Source organism: Macaca mulatta, chromosome 6 (genome assembly GCF_049350105.2).
Source record: "Macaca mulatta isolate MMU2019108-1 chromosome 6, T2T-MMU8v2.0, whole genome shotgun sequence".
NCBI classification, from domain to species: domain Eukaryota; kingdom Metazoa; phylum Chordata; class Mammalia; order Primates; family Cercopithecidae; genus Macaca; species Macaca mulatta.
The window spans coordinates 181,709,090-181,723,832 of record NC_133411.1 but is presented as its reverse complement, the minus strand read 5'-3'; the positions used below and the strand labels follow the sequence as shown (position 1 = coordinate 181,723,832).

General features: G+C 50.0%; 2 protein-coding genes across 38 annotated transcripts in view; both read right to left on the bottom strand.

Moving 5' to 3' along the window:
* Positions 1-6,770, bottom strand: part of ERGIC1 (endoplasmic reticulum-golgi intermediate compartment 1) — a 120,585-nt gene extending 113,815 nt beyond the window's left edge. For both annotated transcript variants that reach the window (XM_077937449.1, XM_015141420.3), the window contains exon 1: positions 6,589-6,770. Coding sequence is in view for 1 of the 2 variants with exons in the window: in XM_015141420.3 (XP_014996906.1) it covers positions 6,589-6,608 (20 nt within the window). In the remaining variant the exon portion in view is untranslated. The remainder of the gene's footprint in view (positions 1-6,588) is intronic.
* RPL26L1 (ribosomal protein L26 like 1) overlaps positions 1-14,743 on the bottom strand; it is a 493,737-nt gene that overhangs the window by 129,338 nt on the left and 349,656 nt on the right. Inside the window, exon 1 of one of the 36 annotated variants that reach the window (XM_078003978.1) lies at positions 9,933-9,936. The exons of the other annotated variants lie outside the window; for them this stretch is intronic. The gene's annotated coding sequence lies outside the window, so the exon portion shown is untranslated. Of the gene's footprint in view, positions 1-9,932; positions 9,937-14,743 lie in introns of those variants that run through there. 36 annotated transcript variants of the gene reach the window in all.

Genomic DNA, 14,743 nt, shown 5'->3' with positions numbered 1-14,743 from the left:
AAGTTGACAACAGACAATTAAGCTAATTGCCACTTCCTTAAAGGATCAATTAGGGCTGTGTTTCCCAAACTGTGTTTTGAGAAATGGTCCTAGCCGCTCCATGAACAACAGGGCATCTGAGTCTATACATGTGGCAATGCTGGGCCGAACCAAATAACTGGTTCGTTCAGTGCTGGACTCTTCAGAGCCCTTAGTGAGGCAGCCAGTGCGGCATGGAGAGACACAGAATGGTGGACACTGAGTCAAATCAATCATACAGACCAGGGCTTTATACATTTTAATGAATACATGAATCACCTGGGGATCTTGTTAAACTACAGATTCAGATTCCAGGTGGGCATTGAGATTCTCCACTTCCAACAAGCTCCGAGGTGCTGCTGAAGCTGGCATCTGGGACTGCACTTTGAAGAGCAAGGATATGAGTAGAAAGTTACGGCCCCTCACTGTCCACTTTACTGGTGGGGTAACAGATTTGCCGAAGGTCATGCAGGAGTGATGGGTGGGACTGCAACTCCATGCCCCAGCCTCCCGAGGCAAGGCTCTCCACCGCCACCGACCTGGCTTCCCTGGTGCTCTCAGCACTGCTTCCTATTGGTTCTCCCAATTCAGAGCAATTCTCCTCAGTCTTGGCTGTGCATTAGAATCAGATGAGAGACTTTAATGTACAGCCAGGGTTGAGACTCAATGATTTAGATGTACCGGGCAAGCCTCACCCCAAACGCCCTCTTCAATCCCTGCCCTATTCACACCCACGCCTGATGAAAACTGGCTAGGAGTAACTCCAAATAAAATATGAAAGGATTACCAGATGGGGAATGCAACTTAACCAGGACACAGCTGACTAAAGCCCTGTCTCCTGCTACTACAGCACCATAGTCAGGAGTCCAAACTGCCTTGGGAGGAGAGCACATTCCATCTCATTCCACATCCCAGCAAGCAGGTAAACACGATGCTCTAAGCTGGAAAACCCCCAGCGGCCAGCACGGGAAAACTGAGCCCCTCGAGGGTGATGCCATTAGCCAGCGTGAGGGTCTTTAAAGACCATTTCAGAATCAGGTGTCAGGCTACATGAGGCTGGGGGGGAAAAGTTGATGGCTTTAAGCTTCTTAATGAGCGCTGCTGGGTGAGGATTAGTGAAGAGAAATCCAATGAATCCAATTAGAAGAGTTCTCCGTTCTCTCTGAATTTAGTGAATGGAAAAGAGAAAGCTTTAGAGATGAACCTACAGGACACAGTGGAGCTCTGGTGCCAAAAGGCAGTGTTCCAATCCCAGCTCCAGGAACAGGAACGACCGTGTTTCCGAACTCTGAGGCACCTCCACTGGCTCATCTGTAAAGTGGGGTAACAACAGTGCCTGCCTTGTAGGACTGTGGGGAATTAAATGGGCTGACACAGTAAGATCCTCACAACAGTGCCTGGCACTAGCAAATGTTCAATAAACACGAAATACTGACCTTTTCACATAATTTTCTCTCTGGTCTAATTTTTATTTTCTTTTTGCCCCGATTTTTAAGCCTGTGTGTGTGTGTGTTTTGAGACAGGGTCTTGCTCTGTTACCCAGTGTGGAATGCAATGGCATGAACCTGGCTCACTGAAGCCTCCACCTCCTGGGCTCAAGTGATCCTTCCACCTCAGCCTCCCAAGAAGCTGAGACCACAGGTGCACACCACCACGCCCAGTTATTTTTTTTTCCCATAGAGATGGGGTCTTGCTATGTTGGCCAGCTTGGTCCTGAACTCCTGCAATCTTCAAGCACTCCTCCCACCTCGCCTCGGCCTCACAAAGTGCTGGGATTACAAGTGTGAGCCTGGCCTACATTTTTTTTTTTTTTTTCTGAGACAGAGTCTTGCTCTGTCAGCCACGCTGGAGTACAGAGGCAAAATCTCAGCTCACTGCAACCTCCGCCTCCCGGGTTCAAGCAATTCTCCTGCCTCAACCTCCTGAGTAGCTGGGATTATAGGCGTGTGCCACCACACCCGGCTAATTTTTGTATTTTTAGTAGAGACAGGGTTTCACCATGTTGGCCAGGCTGGTCTCGAACTCCTGACCTCAGGTAATCCGCCTGCCTCAGCCTCCCAAAGTGCTGGGATTACAGGCATGAGCCACAGCACCCGGCCCCTATTTATATTTTTTAAAACTTGCCATAAAGTATATGTTCTTGTCAGCTTCCTTGGAATTCTTTCTGGAAGAAACAACAAAGTAGAAATATAGGCATTCATGTTAGCTGCTCTCTACTGAATGTTAACTCTGTGCTCAGAGGCCCCTGTGGTGGCTGGGGCTTAGCTTGGTGTAGGAACTGATGGGGCTACCAGGGTCCCATTCCTTATCGGGGCCTAAGGAATTAAGACTGGGCCAGGTGCAGTGGCTGATGCCTGTGATCCTAGCACTTTGGGAGGCTAAGGAAGGAGGATTACTTGAGGCCAGGAGTTCAAGAACAACTTGGCCAACATAGCGAGACCCCATCTCTAGATAATTTTTTTAAAAAAAGAAATTCACACTGGATCCTCAGAGCAATGAGACCCATTTGAAGGCTGAAATCAGGACATGAAAATATCAGATCAACTTTGGAAAGCTCACTAGGAGTCCTGCGGAGGTCTGGGCTATCCCGGAGGGGGAGAGACCACTCGGAAGGCCAGAGTGAAAAGTGGTAGAGGCCAAACCAAGGCCCTGCAGCAGGGCCAGCCCATCAGGGCCGCAGGACCTGTGCAGGTACACAGGGTCACACACTCAGAGGGGTCCATGCTTGGCTGAATGCTCTGCTGCTGCCGTCCTGAAATGCTTAATACTCTTTCAAAAAGGGACTCCACATTTTCATTTTGCACTGGGCCCCACAAATTATGGGCCTGATCCTGCACTGCAGGGACATCGCACTTGCCCCTACATCTACTCTACCAGGTGAGGCAGCGAAGTTTACACTCCCTCCTTAAAATGAAGAAATGGAGGCTCCGGCAGGGGAAGTCAATGGTCCCCAGGGCGCATCTGGTCAGTGCCAGTACAGCGGCACCCCCCAGGTCTTGAGGTTTCAACATGGGGGCTACCACTGTGGGACAGCAGCCACCTGCACCTCCCGGAAAGCAGTGCTCAAGCACCACTGCGCCTGGGTACAGAGCTTCCGGATGCCGTTATCTTCCCTCCTCACCCACCCTGGGCTGGTGTGCAGGAGGCAGCAGGTGCTACTGGCCCCAGGCCAGCCGGAACTGGGAACAACACACACGGATGTGGGTCACAAGGTCAGTTCCACAACCGCAACATCCAGCCATTAGCGAAACACTTTAACAAGAGCAAAGCAAACACAATAAATCATTGAAAGCTCAGCCTCCCTCCCCTGCGCTCTGCCTCCTTCCTTAACCCCAAAAACAATCTAGAAAGGGCAGATTCAAGGGTGGAGAGGGGAGATTTCTCCACTAATGGCTGAAAAATCTGCCCACTGAAGCTGGCTTATTAAGTCACGCCATGTCTATGGCTTCCTTGACAGATTTCAAGAGGCATCTCCAAGGATCAACTTTGGCTCAAGCACAGTTCTAGGTGCTAGAGATGCAACCTTGAAGAAGCCAGATTTTTATCCTGCCCTCAGGAGCTCATGTACTAATGGGAGGAAGAGAGAAGCAGCATGATAATTAAGTGAATTATATAGTGTGTTGGGAGATGATGGGTGCTTAAATAAAATGACACAAATAAATATGGCGGCCAAAATGGATGGGGCGCTTACTCTGTGTCTAAATGCTTTTCGCACTGCCTCATTCCTCAACTGTTCTACTTAGGTGGGTACTCTACTCACTCCCATTTCACAGACAGGACAACACAGAACTCAGTTGCGCCAGGCTCTACAGGCAGTAAGAAAATCAGAAATATCCGTAGGGAAGCGCAAGAGTGCACTATTTTTCCTGCTTCTGACTTTAAGAAGAGGAACACGAGCAGGAAGACCGGTTTTCTCCCTGCTCTTGAACTGGGGGAGGAGGACTAATCATGGTATAACCCTCTCCACTCTCCACAATTCTTAAAAGAGCTGACAGGATGGTGGGCCCCTCCGAACTCTCCCTTTTCTCCCAGATCTAAGGCTTTGGCGCTAACGGCACCGAGTTCAAATCCCAGCTCCACCAGTTCATGCACTGCATGGCCAGAGCAAACGGCTTCCACTTGGTGGAGTTCCCCTCTCCTTTGATTTAAAATGAAGATTAAAACTCCCTCTCTCAGGTGACAAGGGAATCGATGTCTGCACCCCAAAGTATGTGTACAGCGGTAGATCCTCCTTGTGTGCCAGTTCACGCACACCCCCACTCCTGGGACCCCATCAAGCCCTCCTCCCTTCTCTCAGAATGCAAAGAGAGCCAGACCACACGCCACCCACCTCCCCACGGTGGGGCCTGTGGCAGAGGGCTGAGCATGGAGTGGACACTTGATAAATGTACACTGAAGAGGAGGAAGGCACATGGGGATGGTAGAACCTTCTGTAGAACCCAGGTCCTTGAGCCTTGTAGTTCACAGAGCTTAAAGAGTGCAGGTTTGCTGGGCACACATGGCCATCCTCCAAGGTGCAAATGTGAAGCACTGAATCCATTCTCACCATTCCGCAGAGAACCCAAGCCCTGGGGGTATTTCCTAGTTAAGCTGGGCCCCCTGGCATCTGGGCACTCAGGAACCTAAAGTATGCCAAGGGAGCCCCAGACCAGCCAGCTTCTCAGAGCTGAGCGTTTCTCTCTTTAAATATCAATGCCTGATACAGGCCCCTTCCAAGGCCAAAGGCTAGGGCTGGCCTCACCCATTTTCCTTACTTCCCTTACCTGCCCCTCCAAGCCACCAATTCAAGGAGCACATGGTTGGGAGCCATGTGTGACCTGAGACCCAAGTCTACCTTTCCCATTTAGCACCCATAAAGTCCAAGATAAGGGCCTCATCCCTGGAGCCTCATTTCCTCCTCAGAAAGACGGAAGGGTGAGGTGCAGGGAGAAAGGATTAAAAGATCAAAAACATCAATCTCCCCAGCAAGCTCAAAATCACCAGAACCTACTGAATCACACAGGGGTGAGGGAGGAGGGGGCAGGAATCTCCATGGTCTGCCTGGGAAAGGGGAGGCTTTGTGGAACCAGGGATTGATGTGCCCACCACAGCTCTTATGATGCTATTAGGACTGGCCTTGAATTCCATCAGAGGGGCTTTCCTTGTTCAAAACTGCCTGGGTCAGCGAGCCTCAGGGCTGCCCGGCAGGGTCAAGAAGCCGGCAAACATTTGCTAACTGGTATCAGTGACCAGGACAGGCCGGAAAACCATGTCAGCCAATCAAGAGGTCCAAGGCCGGTGTCCTCTTTGGGCTGAAACCCCAATATATCCCATGCTATGGGGGTCACGGCAGGCTAAGGGCCTTCTCCCGGGGTAGACTGTCACTTTACACTGCCTTCACACATAAGAGGAGGTGTAGAAATACCTCCTGTGGCACAGGCATCTTAATCACTGTTTTGTGGATGTGGAAAAACCCCTCCTGGAGAACAGCCCCATCCACTAATGCCCTATCTCTGAGCTCCAAATCATGCCAGACTCTGTTAAGGGTGTTTCATGCACTTAGGCGTCACAAGCGGAGACCTTATTTTTAGCCCCAATTTGCAGGTGGTGAAACTGAGAGCGCTCAGAGACTTGCTGAGGTCAGTCAGCCGAGCAGCGACAAGGAGTTCTGAACCCAGAGCCCTTGCCCCTAACTTCTAGAATGTACCGAGCTGTTCAGTAGAAAGGGCAGAGCCAGGATTCTAATCCAGCTCCTCCCTGCATTAAAGCCCTGCTCTTTTCCCAGCCAAAAAACGAGTGTGGCTGCCTCAGGCCAGAACATCCCGTGGGACTCCACACCTCAAAGGAACCTCTGGTGGAGATCTCTTCCCCCGCAGGCTTCCAGAATGCCCCATGCAACCTAGACCATGAGGCAGCTGGACCCCACAAAGGGCCCATTGTGGTGACTGCAGAAAGCCAAGGCCAGACCCTGGTGGCCCTTCTGCAGAGCCCTGCCCAAGGCGCCTCCTCCCCTTCCCATGGTGCCCCCATACCCAGAGGACAGGACTGGGACTGAGGGGGGAGGGGGAGGGGCGGGGGTAGGCCTCTAGATCTGCCCGGCCTGGGGGAGCCTCAGGCTTCAGAAACCTAAAACCCTCCAGCTGCCGTCAGGCTGCAGGGGGCCTCAGGCCACTCTGGGCTCATTCCAGGTGCCCTGCCCCACCTGTCAGCTGGGGTGGGGTCCACCAAGGAGTCTCCGTAGAGGGAGGAGAGGGATGCTGGGGTGTAAGGGCTGTTCCCATCTTGGGGGACGGAGGAAATCTCTTTCCTAGTGTGGGGGAGGGGAATGCAAGGTATCAGGGCAGGCTGAGGAGGGGGCTCGGCGGAGGAAAGGTGGGTGGATTTGTCTCCCTCTGCACGAGGGGGCCTCCGCGGCTCTGGCGTGGCTTGGTGTGCTGCAGGGGGCTCGCCTGGGGTCCCTAGGGGCCTGCCGAGGTATGCACAGGGCGGGGGGCCGCTTTTGCATACAGGGCGGGAGGGGTCCGCGGCGTGCCGGGGCGCGCCCTCTGCCCGCGAAGGAAACTCCCGAGTGGCCGGGGTCGCCACACTCACCTCCTGAAGTCAAAGGGCATCGTGCCGCCGCCGCCGGGGGTGGGAGCGCTGCAGGCCAGGCGGGCCACGGCGCCGCGTGGGTCCGAGCCCGCTGCCAACGCCTCCTCCGGCCGCCCCGCCCCCGCCGGCCGTCCCCCTGACACTCGCCACTCGCCACTCGCCGCCCGCTGCCGGGAAGTGACGCTCCGCGCAGCCCATTGGGCGCCGCCCGCCCGGCCGCCCCTTCCGCCACCCGGTTAAAGGGGCCTGCGGGCCGGCAGGGAAGGGGCGGAGAGTCGAGGCTGTCGGAAGGGAAGGGAGTCCACCAACGATCTCAGTACTCGTTCCTTCAAGCCTCCCGCTTAGATTTTTTCTCCGTCTCTTTGGATGACCTTGGACAAATTCTCTGCTTCTCCGAGCCCCGTTTTTTGCATTTGTAAACAGTTTCACTGAACTGTGATTGAGGGGGGGGGGTGATACAGACTTTGGCCGTGCACAGCGTCTAGCTCTGAGTGAGGGCCTAATACTGTTGGGGAAGGGAAGAGGTCGGGCATCCTAGACTAATAAGGTGGACCCACCTCTGCGCCTGCTGTGCCTCTCTGGGAAAGCCACTGGGCTTCTCAGAGCCCCCCGCCCCTTTTGCACATCTGCACAAAGAGGACGGTGACACCTACTTGAGGGCGTTTTCCTGGGGACCAGCTGAGAAACAGGAGACTGGCTTAGCACAGTGCCGGGCATCTGAAACTACCGAGGCTGGCGGTGGCTGTCCCTGCTTCCATCTGCCCCTGTGGTTCACTTCAGTGGGTATTCATAGAGCACCTGCTCTGAGCCAGGTCCGTCCAGAACATGCAGGGTTGTGGCAGAGGCAGATGGGGCCTGCACTGTGACTTGGCCAACGTGGACTGTGCCGATTGTCTCCTTCTTAGAGCCTCAGTTTCCTCCTCAGGAATACAGAGCAACTGCCTCTGTGGCTGCTGGATTAGAGGAGATGGTAGTTGAGGTCACATAAGACCTGAGTAGGGGAAACTCACTCTAAACTTCCCCCAGGTTCTGTCACTGGCCCTGTCTCCAAGGTTGTGGTGGCACAGGGCTTGAAAAAACCCCGGGGGAGAATGGTGAGGACTCCGGTTCAAAAAGCAGAGTCAACGGAGTTTCCTCCTGTGTAAATAGAGGGGAACCGCAGTGCCGGTTCCTCCAGGAGGATTCAGAACAGACAGCACCAGCACGGGGTCTGGGGTGGGGTGGTGTGGTGATCCAAACCCTTCCCCTGGAGCATATGCCGGACCTGATCTCTGCGTTCCCTTTTCATTCATTCATTCCTTCATTCATTCATTCAGTGTCAGTGGTCTGACACTGTTGGGGGAGAGAAGGAAATCTCAGCCTGAACTGGAAACCTAGTGGCAGCAGGGAGAGTTAAGGGGCCCTGAGCAGCCACTGCTTCCAAATAGCCATTCGTTGGCCCTATGTGGGAGGAAACCATGCAATGATGGATCTTTGACCTCGCATCCTCCCTCCTCAAAATGTGGTCCACAGATCAGCCACATGGCCATCACAGGACATACTCTTGTCCCCAGGCCAGACCTACTGAATCAAGTATGCATTTGGGATGATCTCCAAGGTCAGCAAATGCCTGGTACAAAGTAAATGCAAGACAGGGTTGACCATCATTGCTCTTTTTGAGTGGGGATAGAGCTCCCAACTTTTGGCTGGGCATGTGGGTGCTCACAACGAAAGCTGTGTTTCCCAGCTTCCTCTGTAGCTAGATGTGGCATTGAGAAGTAAAGGGAAGTGTCTTGTGGGGCATCTGGGATAGTTGGTATGTCTGCTTTACCCTCTGTGTCCCTTTCTCCATCTGGCTGCTGGGAATGTAGGTGTCACCATCCTGGACCATAAGGTGGAGGCCACACAGAGCAGAGCAACAAGACAAAAAGAGCCTGAGTTCCTGTCTCTGAGTGGCAAAATACCTGTCCTCAAACACCCGCCCAAGAGAAACAAACATCTATCTTATTTAAGCTATTATTATTCTGTATTTTCAGACACTTACACCTAAACCCAATGCTGATACACCTGTGCAGCCTGGTTAGCTACTTGACTGCTCCAGTGCTCATGGACTAGGCCAGTCCCCTATTATATAATCCCATGGTACCCTGTAGGTTTCCTTGGGAGAACTTGGCATGATGTGTGATTAGGTTATTACTAATTCGCTAGTAACTGCCTCCCCATCTGAGTGAAAGATCCCTGAGAGGAGCCTGTCGGGGGGTAGGGGGCTAGGGGAGGGATAGCATTAGGAGAAATACCTAATGTAGATGACAGGTTGATGGGTATACAAAAGATGATGCCATACACAAATAGCACATCTATACATATGTGACAAAACTGCATGTTCTGCACATGTATCCCAGAACTTAAAGTATAAAAAAAAAAAAAAAAAAAAGACAGTTCCTTGAGAGAAGGTGGTATCATCATCATATCCTAGCATCCTGCCATAGCCTGTTCATGCTGGGGGTGCACTAACTATGCATTGAAGTCTGAATGGAGGCTTCCCGGGGAGACAGGCCTTCCCACAGAACAAAGGATGGGAGGGGAGGTATTAACATGGGCCTCCACTCTGAGACTGGTGAGGTCTGTGAGCAGATCAGGGTGTCAGTCCCAGATGGTCCATCCACTCAGGAGCCAGTGGGAGATGGAGCTAAGAAAATCAGACTGTGTCTGCAGTATGTGGAAAGGCTCTGGGTCTCTTTGAGCAGAGGAGTGACAATAAAAGTTAGGTTTTTGGATTATCAATCTTGTGGAACCCTGTGGTAGGTAACCAGACTCCAGTGATCCTGATCTCCTGGTATTCCCATGCCCTTCTAGAATCACCTCCCACAATGAATAGGGCTGACCTATCCTGTGTAATCAACAGGATATTGCAGAAATGACAGTTATGACTCCTGAGGCTACGTCACAAAAGACACTGAGCCTCTGCTTAGCCACTCTTGAATCACTCATTCTGGGGGAAGCCAACTGCCCTGTCCTAAAGAGGCTCAACATGATTGTAAAGGGGTCTGGTCGGTGAGGAATGAAGCCTCCCACCAACAGCCATGTTAGTGGGCTCTCTTGGAAGTAGCGGCTCAGCCCTGATCAGGTCTCCAAAGCTTCATCCCCAGCCCACAGCTTAACCACAGGCTCTTGAGAGACCCTGAGAAATACTTAGCTTAGCTGCTCCAGAATTCCTGATCCATAGAAACTGTAAGATAATAAATGTTTGCTTTAAGCCATTAAGTTGTGGGTAATTAGTTACACAGCAGTAGATAAATAACAGAGACTCCATCCTCATTTTTTTTTTTCCTACCAGGAACTTCTCCCTGTCTTCTTCCATCACACCCCCTGCCAGCCTGGGGAAATAGAAAATCACTTCGGACTCAGATGACTCTCTGCTGGGTGACCTGGACCAGTTGCTTAACCAGCTGGGTGTCTAGGTATGAAATGAAGGTTAATAATACCTTACCTGTGGCAGGTAGCCTCTGAAATTGCCCCAGTTAACCCACCTCTTGGTATTCATACCCTTGTGTAATTTCCTCCCTTCAAGTGTAGGCTGGACTTATCGACTCATTTTTAGTGCACAAAATATGGCAGAAGCGATGAGCATGTTGCTTCTGAGATTAGGTTTTCAAGAGATGGTGACTTCTGTCTTGGACACTCTCTTGCTATCTCTTGGATTAGTCACCCTGGATAAGCTGGCTTCCGTATTGTGAGGCAGTCCTAAGGAAAAAACCCTGTGGATGAGTTTGTAAGCGATTCTTCTAAGACAGACTCAGGCCTGTAATCCCCACACTTTGGGAGGCCGAACACCTGAGGTCAGGAGTTCAAGACCAGCCTGATTAACATGGTGAAACCCGTCTCTACTAAAAATACAAAAAATTAGCCTGGTGTGGTGATGGGCATCTGTAATCCCAGCTACCTCGTGAGGCTGAGGCAGGAGAATTGCTTGAACCCAGGAAGTGGAGGTTGCAGTGAGCCGAGATAGTGCCATTGCACTCTAGCCTGGGCAACAAGAGCAAAACTCCATCTCAAAAACAAACAAACAAACAAAACAGTAACACAAACAATAGCTGATGAGGGGAAAAATATCACAAAAAAACTCATAATGTTTTAAGAAAGTGTAAGAATTTGTGTTGGGCTGGATTCAAAGCTGTCCTGGGACACATTGAAAGCCATCCTGGGCCATAGGCAACCTGCAGACCACAGGTTGGACAAGGTTGAGCTAAGGCCTGACAACAACCCCGTGAATGAATTTGGAAATGGATCCTTCTGCTCCAGTGGAGCCTTGACATGACCCCAGTCCTGGCCCACAGCTTGACTGCAACCTCATAAGAGACTCTGAGCCACACGCAGCCAGTTGAGTTGCACCTGGATTCCTGTGTGATAACAAATGTTTGTTGCTTTAGCCCCTAGGTTTAGGGTAATTGGTTATGCAGTAGCAGATAACAAATACATTGCCCTAAGACAGAGCTTGCTGTGAGGATGGAGTAACATGTATAATGCCCACACATAGTAGGTGCTAATTCATTGCTTGCCTAATGAGTCAGTCAATAAACAAATGAATGTTCTATAACACAGAATGTTCTCTGAATCCAAATGCTCACTCCCTTCCACCCACTCCTGTCAGAAACGTCACCAAAAGTTGTTTTAAGCAGAGAATGGCTGGATCAGATTTGTTTTTCTGTAATGGGAGATTGGTTTGTGTCCCATGGGTGCGGCCGGTTCAGCTGTGGTCTGGGTGAAGAGAGATTTAAAAATAATAATCCTTTGTCAACTCAGAGAGGATTTTAGTGTAACTTAGATCTCATAGCAGGTAGGTCTCTGGAGAAACAACTGTCTTTTCTCACTCTATTAAAGTGTCTTGACCAACTAGAAGACACTCGTGTGTTTGTTCATTCATCCTTTCTTGTATTTGTTCATTATACCATTATTCACCGAATACCTCTTTTAGGCAGGTACTCTGGATGTAGAAATAAACCTGACATACCTCAAATTTCAAGAAAGAAGGGAGGAGGTAAGCAAAAGTGTGATGCCATCACAAAAAAATCAGGGACGGGCAGGGTCACGTATCTCTGGTGCAGTTTTTTGTGATAAGTGCAGTGACAAGGGTGGTACCAGAGAATCTGGGAGTCTAGGAGGGAGTCCCTGATTCCACCCATGGGGATGAATTGGTCTGAACTCTGTCAGCTGAAAGTGACAGAAATCATCTAAAATCAACACACACTGTCTATTGCACAAAAAAAAAAAAAAGAAAGAAAGAAAGAAAGAAAGACAGACAAAGATAAGAAGGATGGAAGGAAGGAGGAGGGAAGGTAGGAAGAAAGGAATGGAGGGAGGGAGGGAGAAAGAAAGACAAAAGAAAAATTAAAGTCCAAAAGTCCAGAGGTAGATTTGGGTTTCAGGCACAGTTGAATCCAGGCACTTCACAAGTGCATCAGGAATCTGTCTTTTCCCATTCCCAGGTTCTTTTTTCTCCTCTGGCTTCATCTTGAGGCAGGCTTCCCATTGTGCTGGCAAAATGTGTGCCTGTAGCTCCAGGCTGATATTTTCCCACTCAGCAGTGCCAGGAGATAAAGATTACCTCTTCCCCACTCCCCCTTACCTCCTAAAAGGCTCCTGGGCTGACCCCCAAGGGTCTGACTGAGGTCACAGCCTAAACAGTGGCTCCAGGGGTGTGGACAGTGCTGATTGGCCAGGCCTAGGCTGGCAGCCAGGCCCTCAAGCCTGGGGTGGAGTCACCCCCATCCTACACACACAGACTCAGATGGAAGAAGAGTGGTTCCCGAAAGAAAAGTCTGGGCAGTGCTGCCAGAAAAGGAGTTATTGGGAGGCTAAACCATCAGGTGTCTTGGACAGAGTCAGGGAAAGCATCCGGGAGGAGGAAAAGTCTGAGCTGAGACCTGAAGAAGTTAGTCAAGGGAAGAGAAACAGGCTGGGTACATTAGTTATCTATTGCTGCAAAATACATTACCCAAAATTTAAAATTTTAAAACAATACACATGATCTTAGTCCATTTTCTGTTGCTATACAGAATGCCACAGACTGGGGAATTTATAAGGAAAATACATGTATTTCTTACAGTTCTAGGGGCTGTGGGAAGGGCAAGACTGAGGGGCTGCCTCTGGTGAGGACCTTTCTCCTGTGTCATAACATGGTGGAGGGCATAGCATGGTAAGAGGGCATGAGCATGTCAGCTCAGGCCTCTCTTTGCCTTTTTTTTTTTTTTGAAGTAGAGACATGGTTTCACCATGTTGGCCAGGCTGGTCTCGAACTGGCGACCTCAGGTGATCTGCCCATCTCGGCCTCCCAAAGTGCTGGGATTACAGGTGTGAGCCACCACATTTGACCTCTTCTTTTTATAAGGCCACCAATATCATCATGGGGACTCCACTCTGATGGCCTTATATAATCCTAATTACTTTTCAGAGGCCCCACCTCCAAATACCATCAACATGAATTAGGGGATTAAGTTTCCAATACATAAGATTTGGGTGATGGATTTAAACCATGGCATAAATTGATTAAGGCCCCATGTCTGAGGATCAAGAATCCAAGAGTGGCTTAGTTGGGTGGTTCTGGCATGGTCAAGGCTACAGACCCTGCAGATGACTGGAGCTGGGGGATAGACGCTCATTCACTTGGCTGTTGGCCGGAGGCTTCAGTCCTTCTCACATGGACCTCTCCATAATGCTGCTCATGATATGGCTTCCCCAGTGTGAGTGAGGAAAGAGAGTTCCTTTTATAAAGTAGTCTTCAAAGGACTGGCTACATACTGGGTAAGGATTCAAATAACATGAGTGGTGGGAGAGAGGACAGCATGGATACAGCCTGGGCTAATATCAAGCTGGAGAGGTAGGTAGATGGGGGCTGGATGGTGAAGGACTTTCAGGGCTGTGTTAAAAACGTGAACTTTCTTTCGTAGGCAGTTAGGGGCCCTGAAGCATTTTAAGTTAGGATGTATTGTAATATTTTGGTTTCGGGGTTTTGGGGAACCCAATGTAGTTTCTATTTTCTGCCAATGCTCTGAACAAATGTGATTTCTATCTGCAGAGGGCTTCCTAATGGTGAATCTCAGAATTTGGCAGACAGACCCACACAGGAGGCACAAAACGCAAAGAAAAAGTACAGGCCTTCTTGGGGAGGGGAGAGCAAAATGCAGCTCCCTACAGGTGGTCTTCTCCCAAAAGAAAGAAGAAAGGAAAGGCTGAGGCACCACTGTCTCAGACTCCAGTCCCACACTCACCAGTCAGAATTCACCCATCTTACCTGGTAGGGTTTGAGGGGAGCCCAGGGTTTTGAGGGGAGATCCTTCTTTGTAGAAACCAGAGCAGTAGGGAAAGTACATCACCCACAATTAGGCCACATCACACCACCAACAGTTTGCCATTTTTAGAAGCATAACTCTGGCAGCCAATGTGGAGAACGGACTGGAGTGGGAGGCCAAGGAGGAGGTTGCTACAATCTTCTCAGAAGAGATGGGGAGTAGGCCCAGGTCAGTGGGAGTGGGGAATGGGTCTGGAGGCAGTAGAACTACTTAGAAGATCCAGGCACTAGGGGGCTCAAACACAAGGGCTTACAGGGGTCAGGTAGACAATTCCTCAAATTTCCCAAATTTTCCTTCCTCTCAGTCTCCTCATCTCAGTCAAGGGCAACTCCATTAACTTCCATTTGTCTGTTGTCCTTACCATCATCCCTGACTCCTCTCTGTCTCTACAGAGTCACTATAATGAGTATGAGTGTTGACTTGAGGTTCATTGGACTTATTGAATCTGTGGATTGACGTTTTTTCAATGTCCTGGAAAATTACCAACTACTTATTTGTGAATATTAACTTTGCCCTGTTATCTCTCTTCTCTTGTCTTGCTTTTATTCTCTGTTCATTTTACATACCTTCTTCTGATGTGTTTTCTAGTTTACTAATTCTCTCTTTGGTTGCGTTGAATCTGCTATTAAACCTGACCATTGAATGATTAATTTTATCATTGTATTTTCCAGTTTTGGAATTTGCGTTTGCTTCTTTTTCAAATATTTGTCTCTCCAGAATAACTCTGCTTCTTCACCCTTTTCTGTGTGCTGGGAGGTTGACCTGTTTTGATGGCTCCTTATTTTTGGCTTCTGACTGATTATGGCCTGTGAGGAGTACCTGCAGTA